Genomic DNA, 27,740 nt, shown 5'->3' with positions numbered 1-27,740 from the left:
CTTTTGTTCATGGCATTTCTCTCCGTTCCCTCATTATGTCAGCAAGACTGCACGCAGTCTTGATTATTGTATCTTTGTGTCTTACTGTGTCTGTGTGTTTTCTATTTCTTTATTATCCTATTGATAACTCTATGTTCTATAAGATGGCACATACCCTTGGATCAGCTTCCCCATCATAAATTTTGGAATGTTTCTAAAAATACATTTTTTAAAAGAATTATTATTTTATGTCTATGTGTACACTGTAGCTGTCTTCAGATAAACCAGTAGAGGGCATCAGATCCCAGTACAGATGGTAGTGAGCCACCCAGTGGTTGCTGGGAATTGAATTCAGTCTACCTGGAAAAGCAGTCAGTGCTCTTAACCACCGAACCATCTTACCAGTGCCAATTGTTTGATATTTTAATTTATAGTTTTTTTAAATCTGAGTTGCTGTCTCCATCCTGTCTGAGATTCAATCAGTGAGCTCTTTGGTCTTCTTGTTGCCATGTGCCTACATTGCTATCATGGACTCTAATCCTTTAGAAGTGCAAGTCCAATTCAATGCTTTCAATAACGATTCCTGTTGGCCACGGCCTATTTTATGATATCAGTGAAAATTAACCATACAGTAGAGTTGTGTGGATGATCGGAACACAGTAAATTTCCCCTTCCAACTACACAAACCAGGGAGGACTTTCTTCTACATCTAGCTGTAGAGCAGTTAGCATCAGTGCAAATCCTTTAAGGGTTGGAGTGATCCCAAGATTGACAAGTCTAGGCTGCCGTGAGGAAAAATCCTGTTAAAAATGTTCTCCTTTAGTAATAATGAGACCAACGTCAAATGACTTCTCAGCTCTCTCTTCTGTAGAAGATTTTGATGCTAGGAATATTTGTTGAAAGGTGCTTGCTTAAACACAGACTGCCATCTACTACCATCTACTATACTTTTAATATGTGTTATACATTATAGTGTGCCCATCAAATCAAAGTCAGCTGGGGTTCTAAATCAGACCCTGTCTCAAACAAAGGAAATATTCAGAACTGTATTTGTGATAGGCCAGGATATTTCGGTTTTTCTTTCCTTTACTAACTAATCTTAATGGTAAAATTTGATTCCAAGGTAAAAGTTACCTTCTTTTTTTTTTTTTTTTTTTTTTTTTTTTTGACTTGTTCTTCATGTACATTCTTGTGATTTCGACATCATACATGGTTTCCAGTGTTCCTGGTATGTTCTCTTAACTGGGTGATAGTGAACTAAGTCACTATCTGAAAAAAGATTCTACTTCTGTAAGCACATGCTATGTACCTAGGCCTTGAGCTTGAGTATAAAAGCCATCCCCTGCTTTTTAATAAATTGATTTATTTCTTTTATGTATTCAGTTTACATTCTGAACACTGCCCTCCTCCCGGTTACCCCCTCCCATAATTCTTTGCCCAGCTGCCTCTTTTTTTCTCCCTTGAGTCGATGGGCCACATTGCATTATGCAGATCTTCTATTTCGTAGGACTAGTGTAACTACAGTATCTTGGTTTCATACTAAGTTCAATGTTTTATTCAGATTCTTGATAGCCTGGTGTGTAGGCCCAAAAATGGGCCAGTCAGATGCTCATCAATCATCTAAAATTGATTACCTTACTGTTCATTCGTAATATTAAGTATTGTCAAAGAAGGGAAATTATCAACTTCCTTTTATTCTGTCCCTTTCTGTACTGTGACTTTACCACTTTCAAAGTTCCTGGAGTAGACATTGATATTAAGCTGTGATGAAAAGAGTATAGTATCTTTGATGTAAAGGATTTTCCAATGCCTGGGAAATAGTGAATCACACTGAGTAGAGTTTACCTCAGGGAGAGACTGCCTCCCTCACGTAAGTAGCATGGTAACCAAGCATCTTAGAGATTAGGATGCTGGATACACATGGTTGTTCACCCGGATTGTCAGAAAATATGGCTTTGAAAGGAAATTTATACAGATTTAAGGGGTAAGTTTCAAAATTCACAGACTCAGGGCTAAACACTGTGAAAAACAAGCCCAGGCAAGTCCAGACATGACGGGGCCCGCCCTGCCGCTAGGACTAACAGACCATAAGGATAAAAAAAAAGGAATACAGGAACCAGCCCAAGCTATCAGGACTGACTCATAAACCATCTGACAGGAGGGCATCTCCCCCAGCTTACTCAGAGTGACACTTTAACCAGATGTCCTTCAAACCCTGATAAGCCCCTGGCTTCTAAAATCCTGTAAGCTCCAGTCAGCACGTACTCTTCTGCTGTGTTGTAATCTCACTGCTATGTTTGAATGTGCCAATCACTTATAGCTGTGCCAACTCTGCCCATTCCCCGGTTCCTCACCCTATAAAAACCCCTTGCTTCTAAAAGTCCGGGTCGACACCTCTGTCTCCTGCTCGGGATATGTGTCGGCCCGGAGATCTCCGTAATAGATCTCCATAGTAAACCTCGCCTTTGCTTATTACATCCAAAATGGTCTCTTTGTGTCTGGGGTCTGCGATTTCCCAAGACTTGAATAAGGGTCTCTCTTCAGGAATCTTTCATTTGGGGGCTCGCCCCGGATCTTCGCGACCACCCCAGACTACGAAGACCCCATGGAGGTGAGTTAAATTTTTGTCCGAGTGTTTCTGTGTAAGCGGCGCCGCTATGTGTGTATATGTGTGTGTTGGTACCGGTCTGAAATAGGAGAGGAGAGTGGATGTGGAATCCCACTTTGTGTTGCCTCCTAGGAGAGTGGATGTGGAATCCCAGTCTGTGCAGTAGCCTTTTTGGTCCGTAAGGATCCTCTGGCCGTGGAAGGGGGGACACCCCGGGCCCGCAAGCTGCAACCCTGGAAGACCTTCCATGGGTGGAGAACGGTCGGAAGAGCCCGACTGTGGACAGTCAGGAGGACCTGACTGAAGTTTTCTGGAACAAAGCAGACGGAGTGCTTCTTTTACCTAGGCAGGAGTGGACAAGGAATCCCACTCTGTCAGTGGTCGAGTTTGGCTGCCTATTTAAGTATAGGCACGGACGAGTGTGCTTGGACGTGTTAGTGTCTGTTTTCTGTATTCTGTTTCTGTGTTTGGTGTTCTTTTTCTTTGCCATGGGGCACACTGTGACAACCCCTTTGTCTTTAATGGTGGACCGTCGGACAGACGTTAGGGCAAGAGGACACTCTGGAATCCTGTTGGGAGGTAGAATCAGATAGTCCGTCTCATCCCAGAAGCAGCTAAGGTTAAGCTGCAGTGTACTGAAGTGCAGCTACTGAAGGTACCAGGCATCTGTGGAAATTGGTTATAGGATACTTTGTCTTGGTCTCGTTTGTCTGGTTTGTTTTCTGTGGTATTGTCAAGTGTCTTTTTGGCTTTTGTTTCGTTTTTGAAATCTTGGACTGATGACTGTGTTTGAAATCATGGAACTGTTTGCTTTGTTCGTCAAAGAGTTTTACTTGGTCCTCTTGGTGCTTAACTTAAAAGTTAAAAATAATTTGCTTGAGAAAAATTGTTTTCTGCCAGGGAGTTTTATCTTTCTCTCTTGAGCCTCCTCTCCAAGGATTGATGCCCCTCCCTTTACTCCCCTTTTCCAGTCTAGTTGCTATTAACAGTTGTGTATGAAGGACTCCAGGTTAGTGAGTGACCCTGTCCGAAGCAGACATTAACAAGAACCTGAAAGCTTTACCTTAGATCCTGAAGAAAAATTCTCCCTGTTGCTTAAACATTCACAGCTTCTAAGGAAGGGACAGACTAGAAGCCTAGTGTCATTTGGAGGCTGGTTCTCTTGAGAGGCAAAGCCACCAAGCTGACACTGAAGAGAGATACTCCTTGAGGGAAAATCTAAGTCCAGAGAGATAGTCGGTAACCGATCAGCTGCCTCTCTGCTCGCCTTTCTGTTTCACAGACAAAGCTTGTGCTTATTTTTTAATGACCGTTTTGTCCAAAAAAGGCCTCCTGGTTTAGCTGTGTGACTAAATGCTATTTGTCCTCTTCAGTGGACCTCTATTCTCTAGATTCTCTTCTTGGTTTCTCACCATCCCACTTGAGATGCTTGTTAGTAGCTGTTACAGGAAATACAGAATCCTACTAGAGGCCAGAAAAAAATGTTCCAGACACGGATGGAAGGCCCTCACTTCTGCCTGTTGACTTCAATATGCCTGAAGGTAGGGAGTGCCAGGTCTACCGTCAGACTCCAATGGTGTGTCTCTGAGGGGCTGAAAAAACGCCCCACCAATTTGGCTAAAGTAAGGAAAAGATATGAAGAAAAAGTTACAGAAACTTGAAGGGTTAAGCTAAGTCACTGAGAGAGTTATTGTAAGTTGCAGAGAAAATAAGGTTGATGTGTGGTTCAGGGTCTGTGCACAAAAGTGGACAACACTTAATAGCTGTAGAAGAAGATGCAGACAGAGAGACTGAAAAAAGAAAGAAAGAAAGAAAGAGGACAAAAAGAACAGAAAGCTAGGGAAGAAAAGAGACAAAAAGAAGAGGAAGCTAGAGAACTAAAGAGAGATAAAAGACAAGAGAGGAACATATACTGGCCACAGTAGTTAGGGAACCTAGGAAGACAGTACCTGGCAACAGAAGAGAATTCCTGGCTAAAGATCAGTGTGCCTAATGCAAAGAAAAAGGACACTGGGTCAGAGACTGCCCCAGGAAGAACAAGAGGGGCCTCTCCAGTGGCCCCGAAGGCAAGCCTCTCGGTCCTAGAGTGCTGGCTATGCACAAAGATAGAAGGGAAGCCCGCCCAGTTGTTTTGTAAATACGGGGGGCCTAACACTCTGTGCTCCTACGCCCAAATGGACTAGTGTCCAGCAAAAGACCTTGGGTACAGGGGACTACTGGCAACAAACAATACTTATGGACTGCCCGAAGAACAGTGGACCTTGGCGTGGGCCGGGTAACCCACTAGTTCATGGTCATCCCTGACTGCCCCTATCCCTTGCTCATGAGAAATTTGCTCTCCAAAATGGCTTGCCTGGGCTGAAATGGCTGGGTGAGGCCATGTGTATGCATATCTGCAGACTGTGTATGTGGAGCTTAAGACCTGTCTCAGTGCACCAGTACTTGATGCTGGGAGGTGTGTGGCTTAGTGCTGTTCTGCCTGGAACACATCACTCCTGCCAGCTGGGCACTAACAATTATCACCCAATCCAGGACTTAAACTGTGGTAGAGTGGCTGATGTTTTGCCTTTAAATGAAATGTCCCAGAGGATGGGACCACTGGTCAGCTGCCATGGACTAGATTCTCCACCTGTTGGGGGCAATCTGGTCACCTTGCTGCCCAATCCTGACCTGGAGCCACCACAGCACGAGTGTCAAGCACTGGCAGAAGCCCATGGGTGGAGGGAAGACCTCTGTGACTGACTGACCGACACCTGCTGAAAGCTGAAGCTACCTTGTCCACAGACGGGAACAGTTCTCTTCATGAAGGTCAGAGATAAGTGGGTGTTGCCATGGTGGACAACACAATGTCATCTGGAATGGCTGAACCTCTACCCCCCAGCACATCAGCACTGCAGATGCCTTTGCCATTTGTTGGATGCCCTGATGAAGCCAGCAACTGTGAGTATTATTTATTGCCCAGGACATCAGGAAGGAAGAAATTCAGTGGCATGAGGCAGTAACAAAGCAGATAAAGTGGCTCGGGAAATGGCTATGCAGGAGCCTATCCTGGTTACAGGCCTGCAAGAGACAGCCACTGGGAACTGGGATTGGACTAAGGGATGGCCTCACTTAGAATGTACAACAGAAGAAAAGGCCCAAATTGCTTAAACGAAAAAAAGACAATGGCACACTTGAGGGAAAACTATATTCCTCAGAGAACAAACAAAAGACTCACTTTGCCAAATACAGAAATGGACTCACTTAGATAAAAAGTTTGTCCAAGTAGTTAAGATATATGTAATAGACTTTAAGATTCTAGCCAGAGAGGCAGTAAAAAGTATAAGGTATGTCAATAAGTGAATGCTTAGTAAACAAACAGGGCAAAGAGACCTAGAAAGTTTAACGAGAAGTCGAAGTGAACTTCACTGAGATAAAACCAGGAAAATACGGTCACAAGTATCTCCTAGTGCTTGTAGATACCTTTTTAGGAATAGATAGAAGCTTTCCTCACCAAGCAAGAGACATCCTCAGTAGTCATCAAGAAGATACTGGAAGAAATCTTCCCCGGGTCTGGAGTGCCCAAGGTAATCTGGTCAGACAACGGTCCTCCTTTCGTTGCCATGGTAAGTCAGGGTGTGGCCAAATATTTAGAGGTCGATTAGAAATTACATTATTATTTACAGACCTCAAAGTTCAGGACAGGTAGAGTAAATAAATAAAACTCTAAAAGAGACCCTGACTAAATTGACCATGGAGACTGGCGCAGACTGGGTGGCACTCCTTCCCTCTTGCTCTCTTCAGAGCAAGAAATACCCCTTCCAGATTCAGCCTTACCCCCTTTGAGATCTTATATGGGGCCTCAACTCCTCTGACTGTATTAGATGATGTTATTGAACCAACATGTCATAGTAATAATGATTTGTATGCCAGGCTAAAAGACCTACAGGTGATACAGAACGAAATCTGCTCAGAGCTGGCAGCAGCCTATGCCCTGGGACCCCTGAGACATCTCATCAGTTCCAGGTCGGAGACTACAGCTACATACAACGATATGGAGCCCAGACACTCGAGCCTCACTGGAAAGGACCATACCTGGTGCTGCTGACCACCCTGACAGCCGTCAATTCTCAGCCCTCACCAGCCGTGTACTAGCTGTTGGGGCTGAGAGCTGGGACCTAGAGGGAAACTGAGATCTTCAAAAAGCTCCCTAGACTTACACATCAAATAAGTGGATACATCAGAGACGTGACTGGGAGGTTGCTATAATGCTCACTTGAAGAGTGTGTTTTAAAAGCAAAGATTTCATGTTTGCCCTGGGTTCCGTCAGGATAGGTGTGGAGATAGGCTTGATTTCTATTAAAAATGATATAACATTACATATGTTAATACTCCTACAAAATGATAGAGACGTTCAACAAGGTTGGTTTGAGTCTTGGTTCACTCGGTACCCTGGATGACTACCCTACTCTCTGCTATAGCTGGGCCATTACTAATAATTTTCTTGGTTTTAGTTTTTGGCCCCTGCGTGACAAACATGTTAATTGCTTTTGTTAAAAATTGGGAGGGTGGTATACAGTTGATGGTTCTGAGACAACAGTACCTGTCAGATAGGGCAACTGGTGAGACCAAATACGAGATGTGATATCAAAATTCTAAGATTAGAATTACTTAGTAGAAGAAGAGGGGAATGAAAGGAAAATTATACAGATTTAAGGCTTAAGTTTCAAAATTCACAGACTCAGGGCTAAACACTGTGAAAAACAAGCCCAGGCAAGTCCAGACATGACGGGGCCCTCCCTGCCGCTAGGAGTAACAGACCATAAAGATGAAAAAAAAGTAATACAGGAAACAGCCCAAGCTATCAGGACTGACTCATAAACCATCTGATAGGAGGGCATCTCCCCCAGCTTACTCAGAGTGACACTTTAACCAGATGTCCTTCAAACCCTGATAAGCCCCTGGCTTCTAAAATCCTGTAAGCTCCAGTCAGCACGTACTCTTCTGCTGTGTTGTAATCTCACTGCTATGTTTGAATGTGCCAATCACTTATAGCTGTGCCAACTCTCCCCATTCCCCTGTTCCTCACCCTATAAAAACCCCTTGCTTCTAAAAGTCCAGGTCGACACCTCTGTCTCCTGCTCGGGATATGTGTCGGCCCGGAGATCTCCGTAATAGATCTCCGTAATAAACCTCGCCTTTGCTTATTACATCCAAAATGGTCTCTTTGTGTCTGGGGTCCGCAATTTCCCAAGACTTGAATAAGGGTCTCTCTTCGGGGATTTTTCAGCTTCAGAAGGTAACACAGGAGACAGCCATGATTAGCCAACAGCCAGTAGTCCCATCCCCAGATCACAGAGCAGCCCTTTAACAAGCAGCTTCATGGAGCATTGCAGGGTCACAACCACCACTAAGGCCTGGTGTACCATAAAGGACCGCTTTTCTTCTTGAGAAAAGCATAGATCCGCCAGGTGGGCAGGACATCAGGTGACACCATTTGAAAAGGAAAAACACTGTTGTGGTGAGGACTGGCCTGACTGAGCAAGGCTTTCCATGAGGACTTCATGGCTAGAGAATTACATAGCTCCTTCTCAAACTCAGCCACATCTTAGAGCCTGTAAGGGCCTGGGGCCTAGGACCTGGGGCCTTTCCCTAAGGCCTTGAGGTATGTATTAAAAAAGCAGAGTTTCTTCTCTAAAACCAGGCATATGCTTTTGAGATCTGTTAATGGTCTGGGGCCAGGTCCTTTGGAGAGGGGTTGTCTCTGCTGCTTAGATTCCAAAAATTGTACCACATGGGGCTGAAGACATCACTTCCAAAGTAGTGGAGGCATGGTCTTTAATGTTAATGAGATGGCCCTGTACTCAGTGAGCAATATTGTTTGATCAGATCCCTCCTTAATTTGTCGATTGTATGGTTGATTCTGCTGACTTTATGTAAGTCTCCCATTTTTTTCCATTTTCCTTGTAGGTAGTATAAATGCTGCTGTTCTTAAGAAGCTTCCTTAGCAGAAGCCTTATCTCCTTGCTATCCCACCCCAGCTTTCATACTTTCTATCTCTTTCTTTTTCTATCTTTTACATCCTCTGAAGCCTTCCACTTAGGATTCTGTCCCTGAAGAATGGCCTGTTCTTTCAGAGTATTGGTGTAGTTAAGAAATGATTGGTGAAATATATTTGCTATGTAAATCTCCTAACTGCCAAATGGCTAAAACAAGTAGTCACCACTCTATCCTTAAATTGTTCAGAATCAAACTTAGGGTGTCTGTGAATTGTTCTGTTTATGCAGGTGAGGGCTAAATGAGTCCATTTGTGCATTTGGGAAAGTGAGTCTTTTGTTTATTCTCTGGGGAGTATAGCTTTACCATTGAGTGTGCCACTGTCCTTCCTCTTCTAAGCAATTTGGGCTCTTTCTTCTGTTGTATATTCTAAATGAGCCCATCCCTTAGTCTAATCACCATTCCCAACAGGTGTCTCTTACTGGTCCAAAACCGGAATGGTCCTTTGCATAGCCGTTTCTGGAGACACCTGATCTACCTGGTTATTGTTTAGTGCCACTGAGTCTCTTCCCATCTGATGTCATACTTGTTACCTTCATCATGACATCCAAGAGACCTAAGATTTTGGCTTTGAAAGACCACCGGAGCAGGGAGACCCTCACTCAAGTCTCGAGATGATGCGACCCCCCAAAAACTCACGTAAGCCCGTCCTTGCTGTAAAAAACAAGAGGTTTCTTGATAGGAACCAGTGCACTGGGGTCGAGAGTCAAGTCCCACGCAGGGGCAGTGGAGTTCGACCTCGTGATGCTGTGAGAAAGGGTATTTAAAGGGAGAAACCACAACCCAAGGGGGCAGGGGTAGTGTCATTTGGAAAATCACAAGAAGCTTCCTGTCAAGATTGCTTAACTTTTTGTTCCCTTTAGTTCCTAGGAGAAGCTTCCTGCTTCTCAAGGTTGTTCTTTTAAGATTTTAATCTAACTTTATGGTCAACTAGTTCCTGGAAGAAGCTTCCTCTTATCTTTACTAGGTTGGGATCACCTATCTAAGGACCTAATCTTAAACCCTTTTATCTGGATCCTGGGAGAGCAGGCTCAAAAAATGTGATCCTTTACTTACTTACTTGTAGAGAGCATGGTCTGGAATTTGAGGTATTTAGGGCTTCTTAGGGGTGAGATTCCATTTTTAAACTTCCGACTATTTGGCTGTAATTTTTTATTCTTTGAGCTTCTTTTTCTACCTTGGTATATAGCCCGGTGGACGGGAGCTGTGGCAAAGGCATCTGTGCTGATGTGCTGAGGGATAGAATGCTAAAGAATGGAAAGTTCCTGCCTATTTGAAGGCAAATTATTTGGGTGGGATCTTGTGGTCTTTTCCGGATGTCTTGAGGCAAAGTCAGCTGCATGTCATTGAGATGCTCCTCATTAAAGTTGAAAAGTTGAAAAGTTTTAACTCCCTATATACTGGACTTGAATCACCCACCCACAACCCACCCCCAGGAAATGAAGTGTTTTAGCCTGCCAAGGGTGTATTGGGGGGAGAGCCTTCTTTTATAACAATTAGATGTCTGAGAACTGTCATGGTGGGCACTTTCTTTGTACTCTAGCTTTATCTCTTGGCTTACAATAGATTCTTGGAAGCAGAAGGGTAATAAAGAGCAGAACACAGATTAAACAAGATTTGAGGAAAGAGAGCAAAGGATCTGATTTGGGTTTGATGTTTTCAGGATAAATGTAGACTAGGTAGAAGGGCATACATAGAAAGAGATTTCTGAATGTCTTGCAGTTTAGTTCTACATTCAAGCTTGTAAATATCTATGTTACCTATAGTGAAGAAAATGAAGTTAGCTCACTAGGGTAGCATGTCTTACCAAACCTCCCACAACATTTGTTATGGAGAGCTGCATACAGAATGTAGAAGTAACCAAAACAACAGCTATGTTACAAGTTGGCCCTTAAAATGTAAGCCACATATGTCTGAGACAGAGCCATAGGACTTGCCTTTTGACCTGGAGGTTTCTTGCTCCATCTACTTATATACCCATCCCTGTTTACTGGAATGGGAAGTGATATTCTGTGCCATTTTTGTCTTTTATTGGATACTTTTTTGTTTACATTTCAAATATTATTCCCTTTCCCAGATTCCCGGACCTAAGCCCTCTATCCTATCCCCCTCTCCTTCATTATAAGGGTGTTCCCCACCCCAACCACGCTCCCTTCCCACCCTCCTGACTTTCCCTTACACTGGGGGAGGGGGGGAGGTTTACCCTTGGTAGGACCAAGGGATTTTCCTCCTATTGTTGCCCAGCAAGGCCATCCTCTGCTACATTATGAAGCTGGAGCCCAGGGTTAGTTCATGTATAGTCTTTGGTAGTGGTTTAGTCCCTGGGAGCTCTGTTTTTGTTATGGGGTGGCAAGCCCCTTCAGCGTTTTCAATCCTTTCTCTAATTCCTCCAACAGGGATCCCATTCTCAGTTCAATGGTTTGCTGCTTGCATTTGCCTCTGTATTGGACATGCTCTTGCTGTGCCTCTGAGGAGACAGCTATATTTGGCTCCTGTCAGCATGCAGTTCTTAGCGTCATTAATCTTATTTAGTTTTGTTGGATATATATGGCTCTGAATGGCCGTTCCTTCCGTCTCTTCTCCAAACATTTCTTCCATATACCGTCCTTTTAAGAAGGAGTTAAGCATCCACACTTTGCTTGTCCTTCTTGAACATCATGTGGTCTGTGGATTGCATCTTGGGTAATTTGAGCTTTTGGGCTAATATCCACTTATCAGTGAGTGCATACCATGTGTATTTTTCTGTGATTGGGTTACTTCACTCAGGATGATATTTTCTAGTTCAATCCATTTGCCTACAAATTCCATGAAGTCAATATTTTGATAGCTGAGTGGTACTCCATGGTGTAGATGTACCACATTTTCGGTATCCATTCCTCTGTTGAAGGTCATCTGGTTTCTTTCCAGCATTTGCTATTATAAATAAGACTGCTGTCAACATAGTAGAGCATGTGTCTTTTTTGTATGTTGGTGCACCTTTTCCGTATATGCCCAGGAGAGGTATAGCTGGGTCCACACGTAGTGGAATGACCAACTTTCTGAGGACCTTTCAGATTGATTTCGAGCGTCTTTGTACCAGTTTGCAATCCCACCAACAATGGAGGAGTGTTCCTGTTTCTCCACATCCTCGCCAAGATTTGTGGTCACTTGAGATTTTGATCTTAGCCATTCTGACTGGTGTGAAGTGGAATCTTAGGGTTGTTTTGATTTTCTTTTCCATTATGAGTAAGGATTCCAATGTGACTAAGCTGAGTATTCTTTATTTAGCTCTGTACCCAATTTTTAATAGGGTTATTTGACTCCCTGGGGTCTAATTTCTTGAATTCTCTGTATATTTTGCATATTAGCCTTCTATCAGATGTAGGATTGGCAAAGATCTTTTCCCAATCTGTTGGTTGCCGTTTTGTCCTATTGACAGTGTCCTTTGCCTTACATAAGCTTTGCAGTTTTATGAGCCCCAAGTGTCGATTCTTGATCTTGGAGCTTAAGCCATTGGTGTTTTGTTCAGGAAATTTTGCCCAGTGCCCATGTGATCGAGACTCTTCCTCACTTTTTTCCTATTAGTTTGAGTGTATCTGGCTTTATGTGGAGGTCCTTGATCCACTTGGACTTAAGCTATGGACAGGGTGGTAAGAATGGTTCCATTTGCAATCCTGTACATGCTGACCTCCAGCTGAACCAGCACAAATTGTTATGAATGCTATCTTTTGTCTATTGAATGGTTTTAGCTTTTTTGCCAAAATCTAGTGACCATAGGTGTGTGGGTTCATTTCTCGGTCTTCAGTTCTGTTCCACTTGCCTGTCTGTGTACCAATTCCATACAGTTTTTATCGCTATTGTTCTGTAATACTGTTTGAGGTCAAAGATGATGATTCCCACAGAAGTTCTTTTATTGTTAAGGACAGTTTTTGCTCTCCGGGGTTTTTTGTTATTCCAAATGAATTTGCAAATTGCTCTTTCTAACTCTATGAAGAATTGAGTTGGAATTTTGATGGGGATTGCATTCAATCTGTAGATTGCTTTTGGGAAGATGGCCATTTTTAACCTATTAATCTTTCCAATCCATGAGCATGGGAGATCTTTCCATATTTTGAGATCTCTTCACTTTCTTTCTTCAGAGACTTTAGTTCTTTCACTTGCTTGCTTAGAGTCACACCAAGGTATTTTATGTTATTTGGGACTATAGTGAAGGATTGCCTTTATCTAATTTATTTCTCAGCCTGTTTATCTTTTGAGTAGAGGAAGGCTACTGATTTATTTGAGTTACTTTTATACCAAGCCACTTTGCTGAAGTTGTTTATCAGGCTTAGTAGTTCTCTGGTGGAACTTTTGGGGTCACTAAAGTATATTATTATATCATCTGCAAATAGTAATATTTTGACTTCTTCCTTTCCAATTTGCATTCCTTTGACCTCCTTTTGTTGTCCGATTGCTCTGGCTAGGATTTCGAGTAGTATATTAAACAGGTAGGGAGAGATGGGGCAGCCTTGTCTAGTCCCTGATTTTAGTGGGATTGCTTCAAGTTTCTCTCCATTTAGTTTAATGTTGGCTACTGGTTTGCTGTGTATTGCTTTTACAATGTTTATGTATGGGCCTTGAACTGCTGATCTTTCCGGGACTTTTATTGTAAAGGGGTGTTGAAGTTTCTCAATGCTTTCTGACCATCTAATGAAATGATCATGTAGTAGTTTTCTTTGAGTTTGTTTATATAGTGGATTACGTTGATGGATTTCTGTATGTTGCAACATCCCTGCATGCCTGGGATGAAGCCTACTTTACCATGATGGATGATCATTTTGATGCGTTCTTGGATTAGGTTTGCAAGAATTTTATTGAATAATTTTGTGTCAATATTCACAAATGAAATTTGTCTGAAGTTTTCTTTCTTTGTTGGGTTTTTGTGTGGTTTGTGTCTGTTTGTATTTTGTGGAATACTTTGGACAGTACTGGTACGATATCTTCTATGAAGGTCTGATAGAATTCTACAATGAACCCATGTGGTCCAGGGCTCTTTTTGGTTGGGAGACTTTTAATAACTGCTGCTGTTTCTTTAGGAGGGATAGGATTGTTTAGATGGTTTAGCTGATGCTGATTTAACTTTAGTACCTGGTACTTGTCTAGAAAATTGTCCATTTCTTCCAGTTTTGTGGAATATAGGCTTTTGTAGTGGGATTTGATGATTATTTTAATTTCCTCAGATTCTGTTGTTATGTCTCCCTTTTCATTTCTGATGTTGTGAATTTGGATACACTCTCTGTGCCCTCTGGTTATTCTGGCTAAGTGTTAATTTGTCTTGTTGATATTATCAAAGAACCAACTCCTGATTTTGTTGATCTTTATATGGTCCTTTTCATTTCTGCTTGGTTGATTTCAGCCCTTAGTTTGATTATTTTCTGCCTTCTACTCCTCTTGGGTGTATTTGCTTCCTTTTGTTCTAGAGCTTTTCTGTGTACTGTCAAGCTGCTGATTGATGTATGTTCTCTCCTATTCCTTTTTGGAGGCACTCAGAGCTATGAGTTTTCCTCTTAGAACTGCTTTCATAGTGTCCCATAATTTTGGATATGTTGTGCCTTCTTTTTCATTAATTTCTAAAAGGTCTTTAATTTCTTTCTTTCTTTGTTTCTTCCTTGTTATCATTGAGTAGAGCTTTGTTCAACTTCCATGTATATGTGGGCTTTCTGTCATTTTTGTTGTTATTGAAGACCAGCCTTAGTCTATGGTGATCTGATTGGATGCATGGGATTATTTTAATCTTTTTATATCTGTTGAAGTCTGTTTTGTGACTGATTATATGGTCAGATTTGGAGAAGGTACCATGAGGTGCTGAGATGAAGGTATAGTCTTTTGTTTTAGGATGAAATGTTTTATAAATATTTTTAAGTCCATTTGTTTCATAACGTCTGTTAGTTTCTCTATGTCTCTGTTTCATTTGTATTTCCATGATTTATTTATTGATGAGAGTGGGGTTCTCCTACTATTATTGTATGAGGTGCAATGTATGCTTTGAGCTTCAGTAAGTTTTTTTTTTTTAATAAGATTGTAGGTGCCATTGCATTTGGAGCATAGATATTTAGGATTGAGAGTTCATCTTGGTGGATTTTTCCTTTGATGAGTATGAAGTTTTCTTCCTTATTTTCTTTCATAATTTTTGGTTGCAAGTCGATTTTATTCGATGTTACAATGGCTGCTCCAGCTTGTTTCTTCAGATCAGTTGCTTGGAAAGTTGTTTTCCAGCCTTTTACTCTGAAGTAGTGTCTGTCTTTGTCTCTGAGTTGTGTTTCTTGTATGCAGCAAAATGCTGGGTCCTCTTTACATATCCAGTCTGTTAGTCTACATGTTTTTATTGGGAAGTTGAGTCCATTGATGTTAAACTATATTAAGGAATAGTGATTTATGTTTCCTGTTAGTTTTGTTGTTAGAGGTGGAATTATGTTTGTTTGGTTCTCTTTCTTCTTTTGGGTTCATTGCATGAGATTTTTCTAGGATTTAGTTTTCTTCCATGTGTTGGAGTTTTCCACATATTGTCTTTTGTAGGGCTGGATTTTTAGAAAGAAATTGTGTAAATTTCATTTTGTAATAGAATATCTTGGTTTCTCCATCTATATTAATTGAGAGTTTTGCTGGATACAGTAGCATGCACTGGCATTTGTGTTCTCCTAGTATTCTTATGACATCTGCCCAGGATCTTCTGGCTTTCATAGTCTCTGGTGAGAAGTCTGGTGTAGTTCTTATAGGTCTGCCTTTATATGTGACTTGACCTTTTTTCCTTACTGCTTTTAATATTCTTTCTTTGTTGTGTGCATTTGGTCTTTTAAGTATAATGTGACAGGAGCAATTTCTTTTCAGGTCCATCCTATTTGGAGTTTTGTAGTCTTCTTGTATATTTATGAACATCTCTTTCTTTAGGTTAGGGACGTTTTCTTCTATAATTTTGTTGAAGATATTTACTGGCCCTTTAAGTTAGGAGTCCTCACTTTCTCCTATACCTATTGTCCTTAGGTTTAATCTTCTCATTGTGTCCTAGATTTCCTGGATGTTTTGGACTAGGAGATTTTTGCATTTTACATTATATTTGATGGTTGTGTCAATGTTTTCTATGGTATCTTCTGCCCCTGAGATTCTCTCTTCTCTCTCTTGTATTCCGTTGGTGACACTTGCACCTACGACTCCTGATCTCTTTCCTAGGTTTTCTAACTCCAGGGTTATCTCCCTTTGTGCTTTCTTTATTGTTTCTATTTCCATTTTTAAATCTTGGATGGTTTGATTCAATTCCTTTACCTGTTTGGTTGTATTTTCCTGTAATTCTTGAAGAGATTTTTGTGTTTCCTCTTTAAGGGCTTCTATTTGTTTACTGGTTCTGTCCTGTATTTCTTTCAGGGAGTTATTTATGTTCTCCATCATCATCGTAAAATGTGATTTTAAATCCAAATCTTGCTTTTCCAGTGTGTTTGGAAATCCAGAGTTTGTTTTGCTCAGAGAACTGGGCTCTGATGATTCCAAGTAGTCTTGGTTCCTGTTAATTAGGATCCTGTGCTGGTTGTCTCTGGTGTTAGCTTGTGTTGCTGTGTCTGACAGTGGCTTGACCCTCCTGTAGGCCTGTTTTCTTTCAGCTGAATCTGGGAACAGAGACCTACTCCTGGGTTTTTTTGACCTGAAGCCTCCAGGCGGGTTGCTGATACAGAAGTGTTGGTCTTACCTCTGCTCATGGTGTGTAGGCTATGCTGGTGACTTGCTTTCAGCTTTTTGCATGAGCACAACCCTGAAGGTTCTTCCCCTGACTGCTTCTAAGTCCCTGTGCCCAAAGGGCACAGATGGCTCTAAGCAATTTCCTCTTGGGTGAAGAATGTGGGCGGAAAGTAGTTGGTTCCTCTGAGTTCTCAGGATTTTTTGCACTTCTGAGGGTCCAGTTTTCTCCCCTACAGGTTTTGGGTAGAGGGAGCTGTGGGACCAGTTCAGTTCATCTCCAGGCTCCAGCAGAAACTACTAGCAGGTTCCTGCCACTGACTGCAGCTCTATTCCTGTATCCAGAGGCTACTATGCAAGTTCCCCTTGGGCCAGGAATGTGATCAGAAGTGGGCAGAAGTGGCGTTCTCTCCTGAGGTCTCAGATTTGTCCTCATTTCTGGGAATTTAGCTCTCTCCCCTACAGGATTTGGGTGCTGGGACCTGTGGGATTCATTCAGTTCAGTTCCGGGCACATCCAGAAACCAGAAGTGTCCTGTCCTGGAATTCTTCTGCCATGTGTGTCCTGAGGCCACCAGACGGGTTGCTTGGAGCAAAAAAGTTGATCTTACCTCTGCTCTCAGGTGTGACTCCTTGTGACTGCCTTTCGGCTCTCAGCACAGGCAGAAACTCGAAAGGTCCTGTCCCTGACTGCTCCTAGGTCCCTGTGTCCAGAGGGCACAGATGTCACTAGGAGGTTTAATCTTTGGTCAGATAGGTGTGCAGTAAGTAGTTGTCTCCTGTGAGTTCTCGGGATTGTCCACACTTCTGAGGGTCCAACTGTCCCACCCACAAGATTTGGGGGGAGGGAGCTCTGGTACTGGTTCAGTTCAGTTCCAGTTCAGTTCAGGATTCAGCAGGTTCCTGCCAGTGACCACTCCTGTATTCCTGTATCCAGGGGACACTATGCAGGTTCCTTTTGGTTGAGGAATGTGAACAGAAGTGGGCAGAAGTGGCGGTCTCCCCTGAGGTCTCAGGATTGTCCACACTTCTGGGATTTCAGCTCTCTACCCCATGGGATTTGCCATTTTATATGATAAATATATCACTTGCTTTCAGACTTTAGAGTATGTGACAGTCTAAAGAATGTCTTGAGGGTGACAGGAGACTTTGGACATTTGAACACTGTACATGCTGTAACAGACTTTAAGTGTCCTTGATAGTAGATTAAATGCATTTTTGTCATAGAATGACCATGAACCTATAGAGAGCATGGTCTAGCATAGTTAGGTGGATGAAAGAGCATCCAGATAGTATGTTGACTTTAAACATTTGTCTCTTGTTGGTGGACTTGTTGGTGAGAATATGTGGAGAAGGACTCCTACAAGAGGCAATTCCTTATTGGGATGGGATTTGAGTGTCTATAACTTAATCAATAGCCACTTATATCTGTTATTCTGTTTTCCTTGAAATTCATCCTTCAGCTTCCTTCTCGTGTCCTTCCTTCCTGTCCTGCCTTCCTTTAAATAGACTCTATCCTTAAATCATATGAGATACAGAAGAAGCAATGCTAAGCTATTTTGCTTAACTAATGTTTTCATATTTTTCAAGTTTGGTTTTGTTTTTGAAGACAATGTTTTTCTTTGTGGCCGTGGGTATCCTTAAAGTAGGCCTATATGCTAGGCAGGCCTTGAATGTAGGGATCAAATTGATTCTGGGTTCTAGTGCTGGAATCAAATGTGGGCCAACGTGCCTGGCCTTTCTCTTTTATTGATGTACATGGGCCTGGAATGAATGTGTCTTTATATGCTTTTGTGCTGAACGTACCCCTCATTTTGATTTTTGAAATTTCTTAGTCATTATCATTCTATTTCCTAGGGTACCATGTACTCATGATGTTAATACTTCTGAGTCTTCTCAGTCATTGCAGGGCATTCACTGACCTTCTTTCTACCTGTCTTGTTTGTTTTGACTTTATGTTAGAAAGACTATGAGTCTTTTGCCTATATGCATGAATATATCTCTCAGGTGTGTCTAGTCCTCAGAGTAGCCAGACAATGGTCTGACACATGCTGAAAGTAGAATAATGGATGGCTGTGATCCTGCTGTAAATACAAGCAGTTTACCTCACTTATTTGTAGGACCTGCAAGAGCTCTTCCTGAAGCATGTAACCTTTTCACTACCCGGCCTTAAGTTCCTGACAGGTACACTTCCAGTCCCTGCCCTGGTTCCCTTGTATGGGGGAACAGTGTCACACAATAGAACACACACACACACACACACACACACACACACACACACACACACACACACACTAATATGTTTATCCTGACTAATGTCTCATCCAAGCTTCCCACAGCTAGTGTGTCCTCTCCGTTACTCTTTGCTCGACACTCTATATCTGCCCTTAGCTTAGTTGCCCAGTTCCTTTTCATTGCTCACCACCATAAAGCTACTCTCAGCTTAATTACATTTCTAATCCCCAACCTGGGGTTGTGGCCAATGAACACTCCTCTGGACATCTTACATGGTTGTCAGCTCTCTCTCCAAAGCAAGACAAATCTCTCTTTCCTGTCTCCTGCTTCTCTTTCCTCACCTTTTGGAACCTGGAATTCTCACCTTTTCTACCCTTTCCATTGGCTGCTGTCAATGGATCTTGATTGATCAAAATCCAATTAGAGAGAAGGAACTACATAATTTACATGCAGATTCCCAGTCAAAGCATGAGATCCATGCCCTGTACTTCACTGCTGAGCCCTCCATCCTGCACTGTGTTGTTTACATCTAATCAACTTTCATATAGCTAAGATTTTCTTCTGCCTAATTGTAAAGTTCTTTTTTTTACCCCCGGACCTGAGGACGGAACCCAGGGTCTTCCGCTTGCTAGGCAAGCGCTCTACCACTGAGCTAAATCCCCAGCCCCTGCCTAATTGTAAATGTTTAAACATATATTCCCTTTTGGTAATATCTTGTTAATGTTATAATTTGTACCTGTGGACGTCAGATATCTGGAAGATGACTACAGAGCTGGATTTTATGTATAATTCTCTTAGGAATTTAAGGAAAAACCTGAGGCCTTTCTATATTTCTGGTTTGGTTAGTCAATTCTGGTAGAGGATACAGGGTCTTACTATGTACCTTCGGCTGCTCTAGAACTTATTGTATACCCCACACTGGCATCCGACTCAATGTGATAATTCTGCTTCTGTCTCCTGACTGCAGTGTTAAAGGCATAGGACAATAGACCCAGCTTTTAACTGCTTTTTACAGTTAGTAATTGTTAGTGTTAATACAATTTCTTTGTTGTGTGGTAAGCACTATTGATCTTGTAGAGCTTGTGTCCTCTTTACATATGTAGGTGTCATTTCACTAGAAAGGCTACATCCTATTGAACAGGCTGTGAAATGACAGGGCTGAACCTCATTAATACATTTCCTACAAGTATGTATTGGTAGTTACAGTAGAACTTTGCAGTCAAGAAATAAGTCTGATAGGCCCCATAATTATATGAACACATTGTCTATGAAGAATACATGCCCAATGTTGTCTCTATCATGCTTTCTTTTGTACCCATGTATGGGATACTCGAGAAGACAGTGACTTTTGAGGATGTGCATGTGAACTTCACTCAGGAAGAGTGGGCTTTGCTAGATCCCTTCCAGAAGAAGCTCTACAAAGATGTCATGCTGGAGACCTACAGGAACCTCAATGCTATAGGTAAGAGTATAAATACCCTTTCCTGTTTTAAAATTGGAGAAAACCCTTCTTTCTTTTGAAGCACTTGTGTAATTTCAATTGAGATGGGTAGAGAATTTGGTGAGTAAAGCATGCATGACTTTAAGATTCACTGAACACTGTAACTTACATTTTCCATAATTTCCATTCATCATTTTTCTCTTACTCTATTTCAGGCTTTAATTGGGAAGAACAAAATATTGAGGAACATTGTCAAAGATCTAGAAGACAGAAGAGGTACTTCTTATATGCAAGCTCATACAAATATGCCTCTGAAGAAATTTTAATGTGTGCTGAAAGTTTGAAAGTAAAGCAACAGTGTAAATAAGAACTGCTTTAAATATATTGGTGATTGATGCATTCTAACAAAACCATGGTATTCCGTGTGCTTTATCTGATTTGTTTTTGCAATGCTGTTTTTTAAGGAAGTGTGCTTGGAAACAATGCCTTAATGTATATCACCATTTGAAAGACAGACCTATTACAACTATACTGTACAACTGGCAATACATTTCTGCTAATTTTGTAAAAGCTCCACATGTTGAATAATTGACAAATACATTTCGAAAAGCTTCTAATAAGCTCATTCAGATATTAATAGTGATATTGTTAGTTTAGTGAAATTGGCAGATTATTTGTTGTAAGAGGATGTTATGCATTAACCTCCATTCCTATATCACTTGTCTATGACGAACAAAGTGTTAAATTATGTGAATGCAATGCGTTCAGCTTCCTTTCATAGATATGTCATATATCATAATAAATACAAACCATGTATATAAAAGGGACATTGAAGGAAACAATGTACCTCTCTCTACCTATCTATCCATCTATGTATCTATCTATCTCTATCTATCATAACCACCCATCCTTCCACCCTTCCATCTATTTATCTTTCTACCTATCTTTCTATCTATGTATCTCAATCTTTTTCTGACACTCTCTCTCCCATAACAATGAGAAGATATATAGTGGGTGGCTCTTATACTAGACTGTTTCAACATGATAAATGTTTACAATTAATTATTTTTCCAACATCATTAGCAATACATGTAGAACCTCAATTTGTAATAAATTCTCTTGAATACTAGGAATGCTGAAATGCTTCTATTTCTCCTGGATTACTTCCCAAATATAGTATGAACAACACTACAGTAAATATTGGAATACACTTAGTGTGTTAAAGCTCTGAGCTCTTTTGCTTTTCTTTAAATTTGGGAAAAACGTTTTATAGAAAAAGGATATGTAAATCTGAGCTATGTAATAAATGCTCTGCCATCTCAGAGATCTTGGAAGATGCAAAACAGCCCATAGTCAAGGGAAAGCTGGAATGTGAACGAAGTGAAAAAATTTAAGGCCAGATGCCTCTTTATATTTAGAGAAACAGTAACATTAAATCATCCAGATGAAAGTGTTCATCAGTGTGTTAAACCTTTCACATGTGCATATTATCTTCTCAGGCATGAAAGAAGTCAGAGTGCAGAGATTCCCTCCGAATATACTCACTGTGGAAAACCCTTTGCTTTACATGCTCACAGTCATCCTCAAAGGAATGAAAGGATCCATTCAGAAAAGAAGCCCTCTGAAGTTATTCAGTGTGTTGAAGCCTTTGCTCCTTACACAAGTCTCCAAATACATAAAAGAACACAAGCTAGACAGAAACCTTATGGATGTAGTCAATGTGGTAAAGTTTTTTCAAATCACAGTAAACTTAAAAAGCATGAAAGTCTTCATACTGAAAAGAAACCCTACAAGTATAATGAATGTGATAAAGCCTATCCACGACCCAGTAGCCTCCAGATGCATAAAAGAGTTCATACTGGAGAGAAACCCTACAAATGTAATGAATGTGATAAAGCCTTTTCAGACCACAGTAGCCTCCAGAAGCATAAAAGAGTTCACACTGGAGAGAAACACTACAAATGTAATGAATGTGATAAAGCATTTTCAGTACACAGTAGCCTCCAGACGCATAAAAGAGTTCACACTGGACAGAAACCCTACAAATGTAATGAATGTGATAAAGCCTTTTCACGACCCAGTAGACTCAAGCAGCATAAATATATTCACACTGGAGAGAAACCCTACAAGTGTAATGAATGTGATAAAGCCTTTTCACAACACCATAGCATACGGAAGCATAAAAGAAATCATACTGGAGAGAAACCCTACAAATGTAATGAATGTGATAAAGCCTTTTCAGACCACAGTAGCCTCCAGTCGCATAAAAGAGATCACAACGGAGAAAAACCCTACAAATGTAATGAATGTGATAAAGCCTTTTCACGACCCAGTAACCTCCAGACACATAAAAGTGTTCACACTGGAGAGAAACCCTACAAATGTAATGAATGTGATAAAACCTTTTCACGACCCAGTAGCCTCCAGAAGCATAAAAGAGTTCACACTGGAGAGAAACCCTACAAATGTAATGAATGTGATAAAGCCTTTTCAGACCACAGTAGCCTCCAGTCGCATAAAAGAGTTCACACTGGAGAGAAACCCTACAAATGTAATGAATGTGATAAAGCCTTTTCAGACCACAGTAGCCTCCAGTCGCATAAAAGAGTTCACACTGGAGAGAAACCCTACAAATGTAGTGAATGTGATAAAGCCTTTTCAGAAACCAGTAGCCTCCAGAAGCATAAAAGAGTTCACACTGGAGAGAAACCCTACAAATGTAATGAATGTGATAAAGCCTTTTCAGTACACAGTAACCTCCGGAAGCATAAAAGAGTTCACACTGGAGAGAAACCCTACAAATGTAATGAATGTGATAAAACATTTTCACGACACCGTAGCCTCCAGACACATAAAAGAGTTCACACTGGAGAGAAACCCTACAAATGTAATGAATGTGATAAAACCTTTTCACGACCTAGTAGCCTCCAGAAGCATAAAAGAGTTCACACTGTTGAGAAACCCTACAAATGTAATGAATGTGATAAAGCATTTTCAGTACACAGTAGCCTCCAGACGCATAAAAGAGTTCACACTGGAGAGAAACCCTACAAATGTAATGAATGTGATAAAGCCTTTTCACGACCCAGTAGACTCAAGCAGCATAAATATGTTCACACTGGAGAGAAACCCTACAAATGTAATGAATGTGATAAAGCCTTTTCGGAACACAGTAGCCTCCAGATGCATAAAAGAGTTCACACTGGAGAGAAACCCTACAAATGTAATGAATGTGGTAAAGCCTTTTCAGGACACAGTAACCTCCAGAAGCATAAAAGAGTTCACACTGGAGAGAAACCCTACAAATGTAATGAATGTGATAAAGCCTTTTCAGAAATCAGTAGCCTCCAGAAGCATAAAAGAGTTCACACTGGAGAGAAACCCTACAAATGTAATGAATGTGATAAAGCCTTTTCAGTACACAGTAACCTCCGGAAGCATAAAAGAGTTCACACTGGAGAGAAACCCTACAAATGTAATGAATGTAATAAAGCCTTTTCAGACCACAGTAGCCTCCAGACACATAAAAGAGTTCACACTGGAGAGAAACCCTACAAATGTAATGAATGTGATAAAGCCTTTTCAAGACCCAGTAGCCTCCAGACACATAAAAGAGTTCACACTGGAGAGAAACCCTACAAATGTAATGAATGTGATAAAACCTTTTCACGACCCAGTAGCCTCCAGAAGCATAAAAGAGTTCACACTGGAGAGAAACCCTACAAATGTAATGAATGTGATAAAGCCTTTTCACGACGCAGTAGCCTCCAGAAGCATAAAAGAGTTCACACTGGAGAGAAACCCTACAAATGCAATGAATGTGATAAAGCCTTTTCACGACCCAGTTGACTCCAGCACCATAAAACTTCACACTGGACAGAAACCCTACAAATGTAATGAATGTTTTGAAGCCTTTTCAGAACACAGTAGCCTCCAGATGCAGAAAAGAATTCACACTGGAGAGAAACCCTACAAATGTAATGAATGCGATAAAGCCTTTTCATACCACACTAGCCTACAAAACCATAGTAGAATTCATACTATAGCAAAACCATAGAAATGTAATGAATGTGATAAAGCCTTTTCACGACCCAGTAGACTCAAGAGGCATAATAGAGTTCATACTGAAGAGAAATCCTACAAATGTCATGAATGTGATAAAGCCTTTTCAGAACACAATAGTCCCCAGATGCATAAACGGATTCATGTTGGAGAGAAACCCTACAAATGTCATGAATGTGATAAAGACTTTTCACGACCCAATGGACTCCAGATGCGCAATAGAGTTCAATGGGAGAGAAACCCTACAAATGTAATGAATGTGATAAAGCCTTTTCACGACCCAGTAGACTCAAGAGGCATAATAAAGTTCATACTGAAGAGAAACCCTACAAATGTAATGAATGTGTGAAACCTTTTCAGAATACAGTAGCTTCCAGAAGCATAAAAGGATTCATACTGGAGAGACTCCCTACAAATGTAAGGAATGTGGTAAAGCCTTTTCATGACCCAGTAGCCTCCAGTAGCAAAAAGAGTTCACACTGGAGAGAAACCCTACAAAAGTAATGAATGTGATAAAGCCTTTTCAGTACACAGTAGTCTCCAGATGCATAAAAGGATTCATACTGGAGAGAAATCCTACGAATATCATGAATGTGATAAAGCCTTTTCACGACCCAGTATACTCTACAGGCATAAAAGAGTTCATAGTGGGGAGAAACCCTACAAATATAATGAATGTGATAAAGTCTTTTCAGACCACGGTAGCATTCGGAGGCATACTGAAGACAAAGCCTACAAATGTAGTGACTGTGGGGAAGCCTTTAGTCAACACAATAGAATCCTGATACATGGAAGGATTCATACTGGAGAGAAACCCTACAAATGTAAGGAATGTGATAAAGCCATTTCACGACCCAGTAGACTCCAGATTCATAATAGAGTTCATACTGGAGAGAAAGCCTACATATGTAATGAATGTGATAACGCTTTTTCACAACCCAGTAGACTCCAGGTACATAGAAGAATTCATACAGGAGCAAAACCCGTCAAATGTAGTGAATGTGTTAAACCCTTTTCACAACAAAATAGTCTCTAGACACATAGAGTTCATACCAGAGAGAAACCCTACAACCTTAAACAATGTGATAAAGCCTTTCACAACACAGTAATCTCCAAATACATTAAAGAACACACAGAGGAGGGATACCCTCCAAATGTAACCAATGTGACAAAGCCTTTTCCCAACATAATAGTCTCCAAATACATAGAAAATACATACTGAAGAGAAACCCTACAAATTAATCAGTGTAATAAAAGCTTCCCAATCCACATTCATTTTTTTTGTATGTTTGTTTTATTCTGTTAAGAGTTAAAGACAGATTTTATTTTAAACTCTGATTTACCAAATTAGCTTTTCCTACCAACTCTCAGAGCAGAGACTTTCACAGGATTCACAATCTTTTGTTTATTGGCTGCCTTTGTGGCAGCCTTGGCAGCCACCATTGCTGTCTATGATACCCGCTTAGCCTTTTTTCCTTTCTTGTCAGCCCTTCTAGCCTGCTCTCAATGAGCTTTCCTGACTCCTGTTTTCTGATTCTTCTTAGCATTATATCAGCACGAGACACACAGGGATGACTCCCTGGAATGTGACTGTACTGCGGGTTCTTTTGAATTTCTTCAGCCTATGTTTCGTGTGTGTGTGTGTGTGTGTGTGTGTGTGTGTGTGTGTGTGTGTGTGTGTGTGTGTGTATGTGTGTGTACCTGTAGAGGACAGTCTAGTTCATCTGCCTAGGATTCCTTTTGGAAAGGAACGCAGACTCACTTTTGCCAATAAGAAAACTGGAAAACCTTCCAATCTGTCTTGGCATAGTGCTGCCCATGTTCCAGGTAGATCTTGTACCCGCTGAAACTGAACAGCTCAGCTTTCACCGTCATAGATGCTCACCTGCCAGGGAAAGACAGCACAGAGCACAGTAATCTTAAAAGGCATGTGGGAGTGGGTGATGTCATTAAGCAGGTGAAGGCAGGTACAAGATAGGACGAGGCCTGTCATTGGATGAGAGGGAAGGATGAGCTGCAGAAAAGTTTGAGGGAAGAGGATCTTATCAATTGGATCAGAGGTTATTGTGTGTTGTTTCTTGTGGGGAATTAACTTTAATAGAGTATGTGTTAGCTGGGACACTGGGCCACCGAATTGAGATGTATATTTCTGCAATGGTGACAGCGTGCCTTGGGGACTGCATTGGTAGACAGATTATTGCCAGGCCCAGAGAGAGGCCATAGGCAGTGTTATAGGGGCTAGAGCAAAGCGGGTGAGAGGCTTTGCTGATTGAGATTAAGATATCTACCAGATATCTAGGGGCACTGTGATGCTGACCAGTGGGGGTAAAAGACAGCATTCCATTTTTTATAATTTTGCAGCAACACATACACCTGGAGAGAAGCCATTGGTGTCTTGTTCAGTAAAATTTCACCTTTTCCCATGTATTTGAGGCTCATCCCCACGTTTTCTTCTATTAGTTTGAGTATCTGGTTTTATGTGGAGTTCCTTGATCCACTTGAATTTAAGCTCTGTCCAGGGTGATAAGAATGGGTCAATTTGCATTCTTCTACATGTTAACCTTCAGTTGAACCAGCACCATTGGTTGAAATGTTATCTTTTTTCCACCTGATGGTTTTAGTTCCTTTGTCAAACATCAGTTGACCACATGAGTGTGGGTTCATTTCTGGGTCTTCAGTGCTGTTCCACTGATCTGCCTGTCTCTGTACCAATACCATACAGTTTTTATCCTCATTGCTCTGTAGTACTGCTTGGGGATGTTGATTTCCCCAGAAGTTCTTGTATTGTTGAGTATTTTGTATGCTATTCTGGTTTTTTTGTTATTCCAAATGAATTTGCAAATTGCTCTAAGTCTTTGAATAATTGAGTTGGAAATTTGGTGGAGATTTCATTGAATCTGTAGATTTCTTTTGGCCAAATGGCCATTTTTGCAATATTAATCTTGCCAATCCCTGAGCATGGGAGATCTTTCCATCTTCTGAAATCTTCAATTTTTCTTCAGAGGCTTGAAGTTCTTGTCATGCAGACATTTCACTTGCTTGGTTAATGTCACAACAATGTATATTATATTTTTTTGACTACTGTCAAGGGTGTCATTTCCCAAGGACACATGCTGCTCTATGTTTATCAAAGCCTTATTTAAAAGACTCAGATGGCATCGAACACAGGAATGGATACAGAAAATGTGGCAAGTTTACACAATGGAGTGCTACTTGGCCATTAAATAAAATGACTGCATAAAATTCTTAGGCAAATGGTTGGAACTATAAAATATCATAGTAACTGAGGCAACTCGGTCACAAACAGACACACATGATATCCACAAACTGATAAATGGGTATTACCCCAGAAGCTCAGAATACCCACAATAAAATTAACACATCCTATGAAGCTCATGAACAGGGAAGACCAAAGTGTGGATGCTTCAGTTTGTAGAAGGGGAAACAAAATACCCACAGAAGGAAATTAGGAGACAAAGTGTGGAGTAGAGACTGAAGGGAAGACATCAAGAGAATACTCCACCGGGTGTTCACCCCACATACAGTCACCAAACGGATACTATTGCAGATGCCAAGAAATGCTTGCTGACTGGAGCCTGATAAACCTGTCTTGTGAAAGGCTCAGCTAGAGCCTGGCAAATACAGAGGTGGATTTTTAAAACAAACCATTGAGCTGAGTACGGGGTCCCCAATGGAG

The 27,740-nt window shown here is 41.1% G+C and overlaps 1 protein-coding gene across 2 annotated transcripts in view; it reads left to right on the top strand.

Moving 5' to 3' along the window:
* Positions 1-27,740, top strand: part of Zfp431l10 (zinc finger protein 431 like 10) — a 104,182-nt gene that overhangs the window by 9,708 nt on the left and 66,734 nt on the right. The window contains exons 2-4 of one of the 2 annotated variants that reach the window (XM_063276855.1): positions 19,879-20,002; positions 20,197-20,257; positions 21,481-27,740. The exon at positions 21,481-27,740 is cut by the window's right edge and continues 27,514 nt beyond it. The exons of the other annotated variant lie outside the window; for it this stretch is intronic. Of the exons in view, the coding sequence (XP_063132925.1) occupies positions 19,879-20,002; positions 20,197-20,257; positions 21,481-23,830 (2,535 nt within the window). The 3' untranslated portion in view covers positions 23,831-27,740. The remainder of the gene's footprint in view (positions 1-19,878; positions 20,003-20,196; positions 20,258-21,480) is intronic. 2 annotated transcript variants of the gene reach the window in all.

This window comes from Rattus norvegicus, chromosome 17 (assembly GCF_036323735.1).
Source record: "Rattus norvegicus strain BN/NHsdMcwi chromosome 17, GRCr8, whole genome shotgun sequence".
Classification (NCBI taxonomy): domain Eukaryota; kingdom Metazoa; phylum Chordata; class Mammalia; order Rodentia; family Muridae; genus Rattus; species Rattus norvegicus.
Note: the sequence above shows the minus strand (reverse complement) of the source record. Positions and strands in the feature narration are given on the sequence as shown.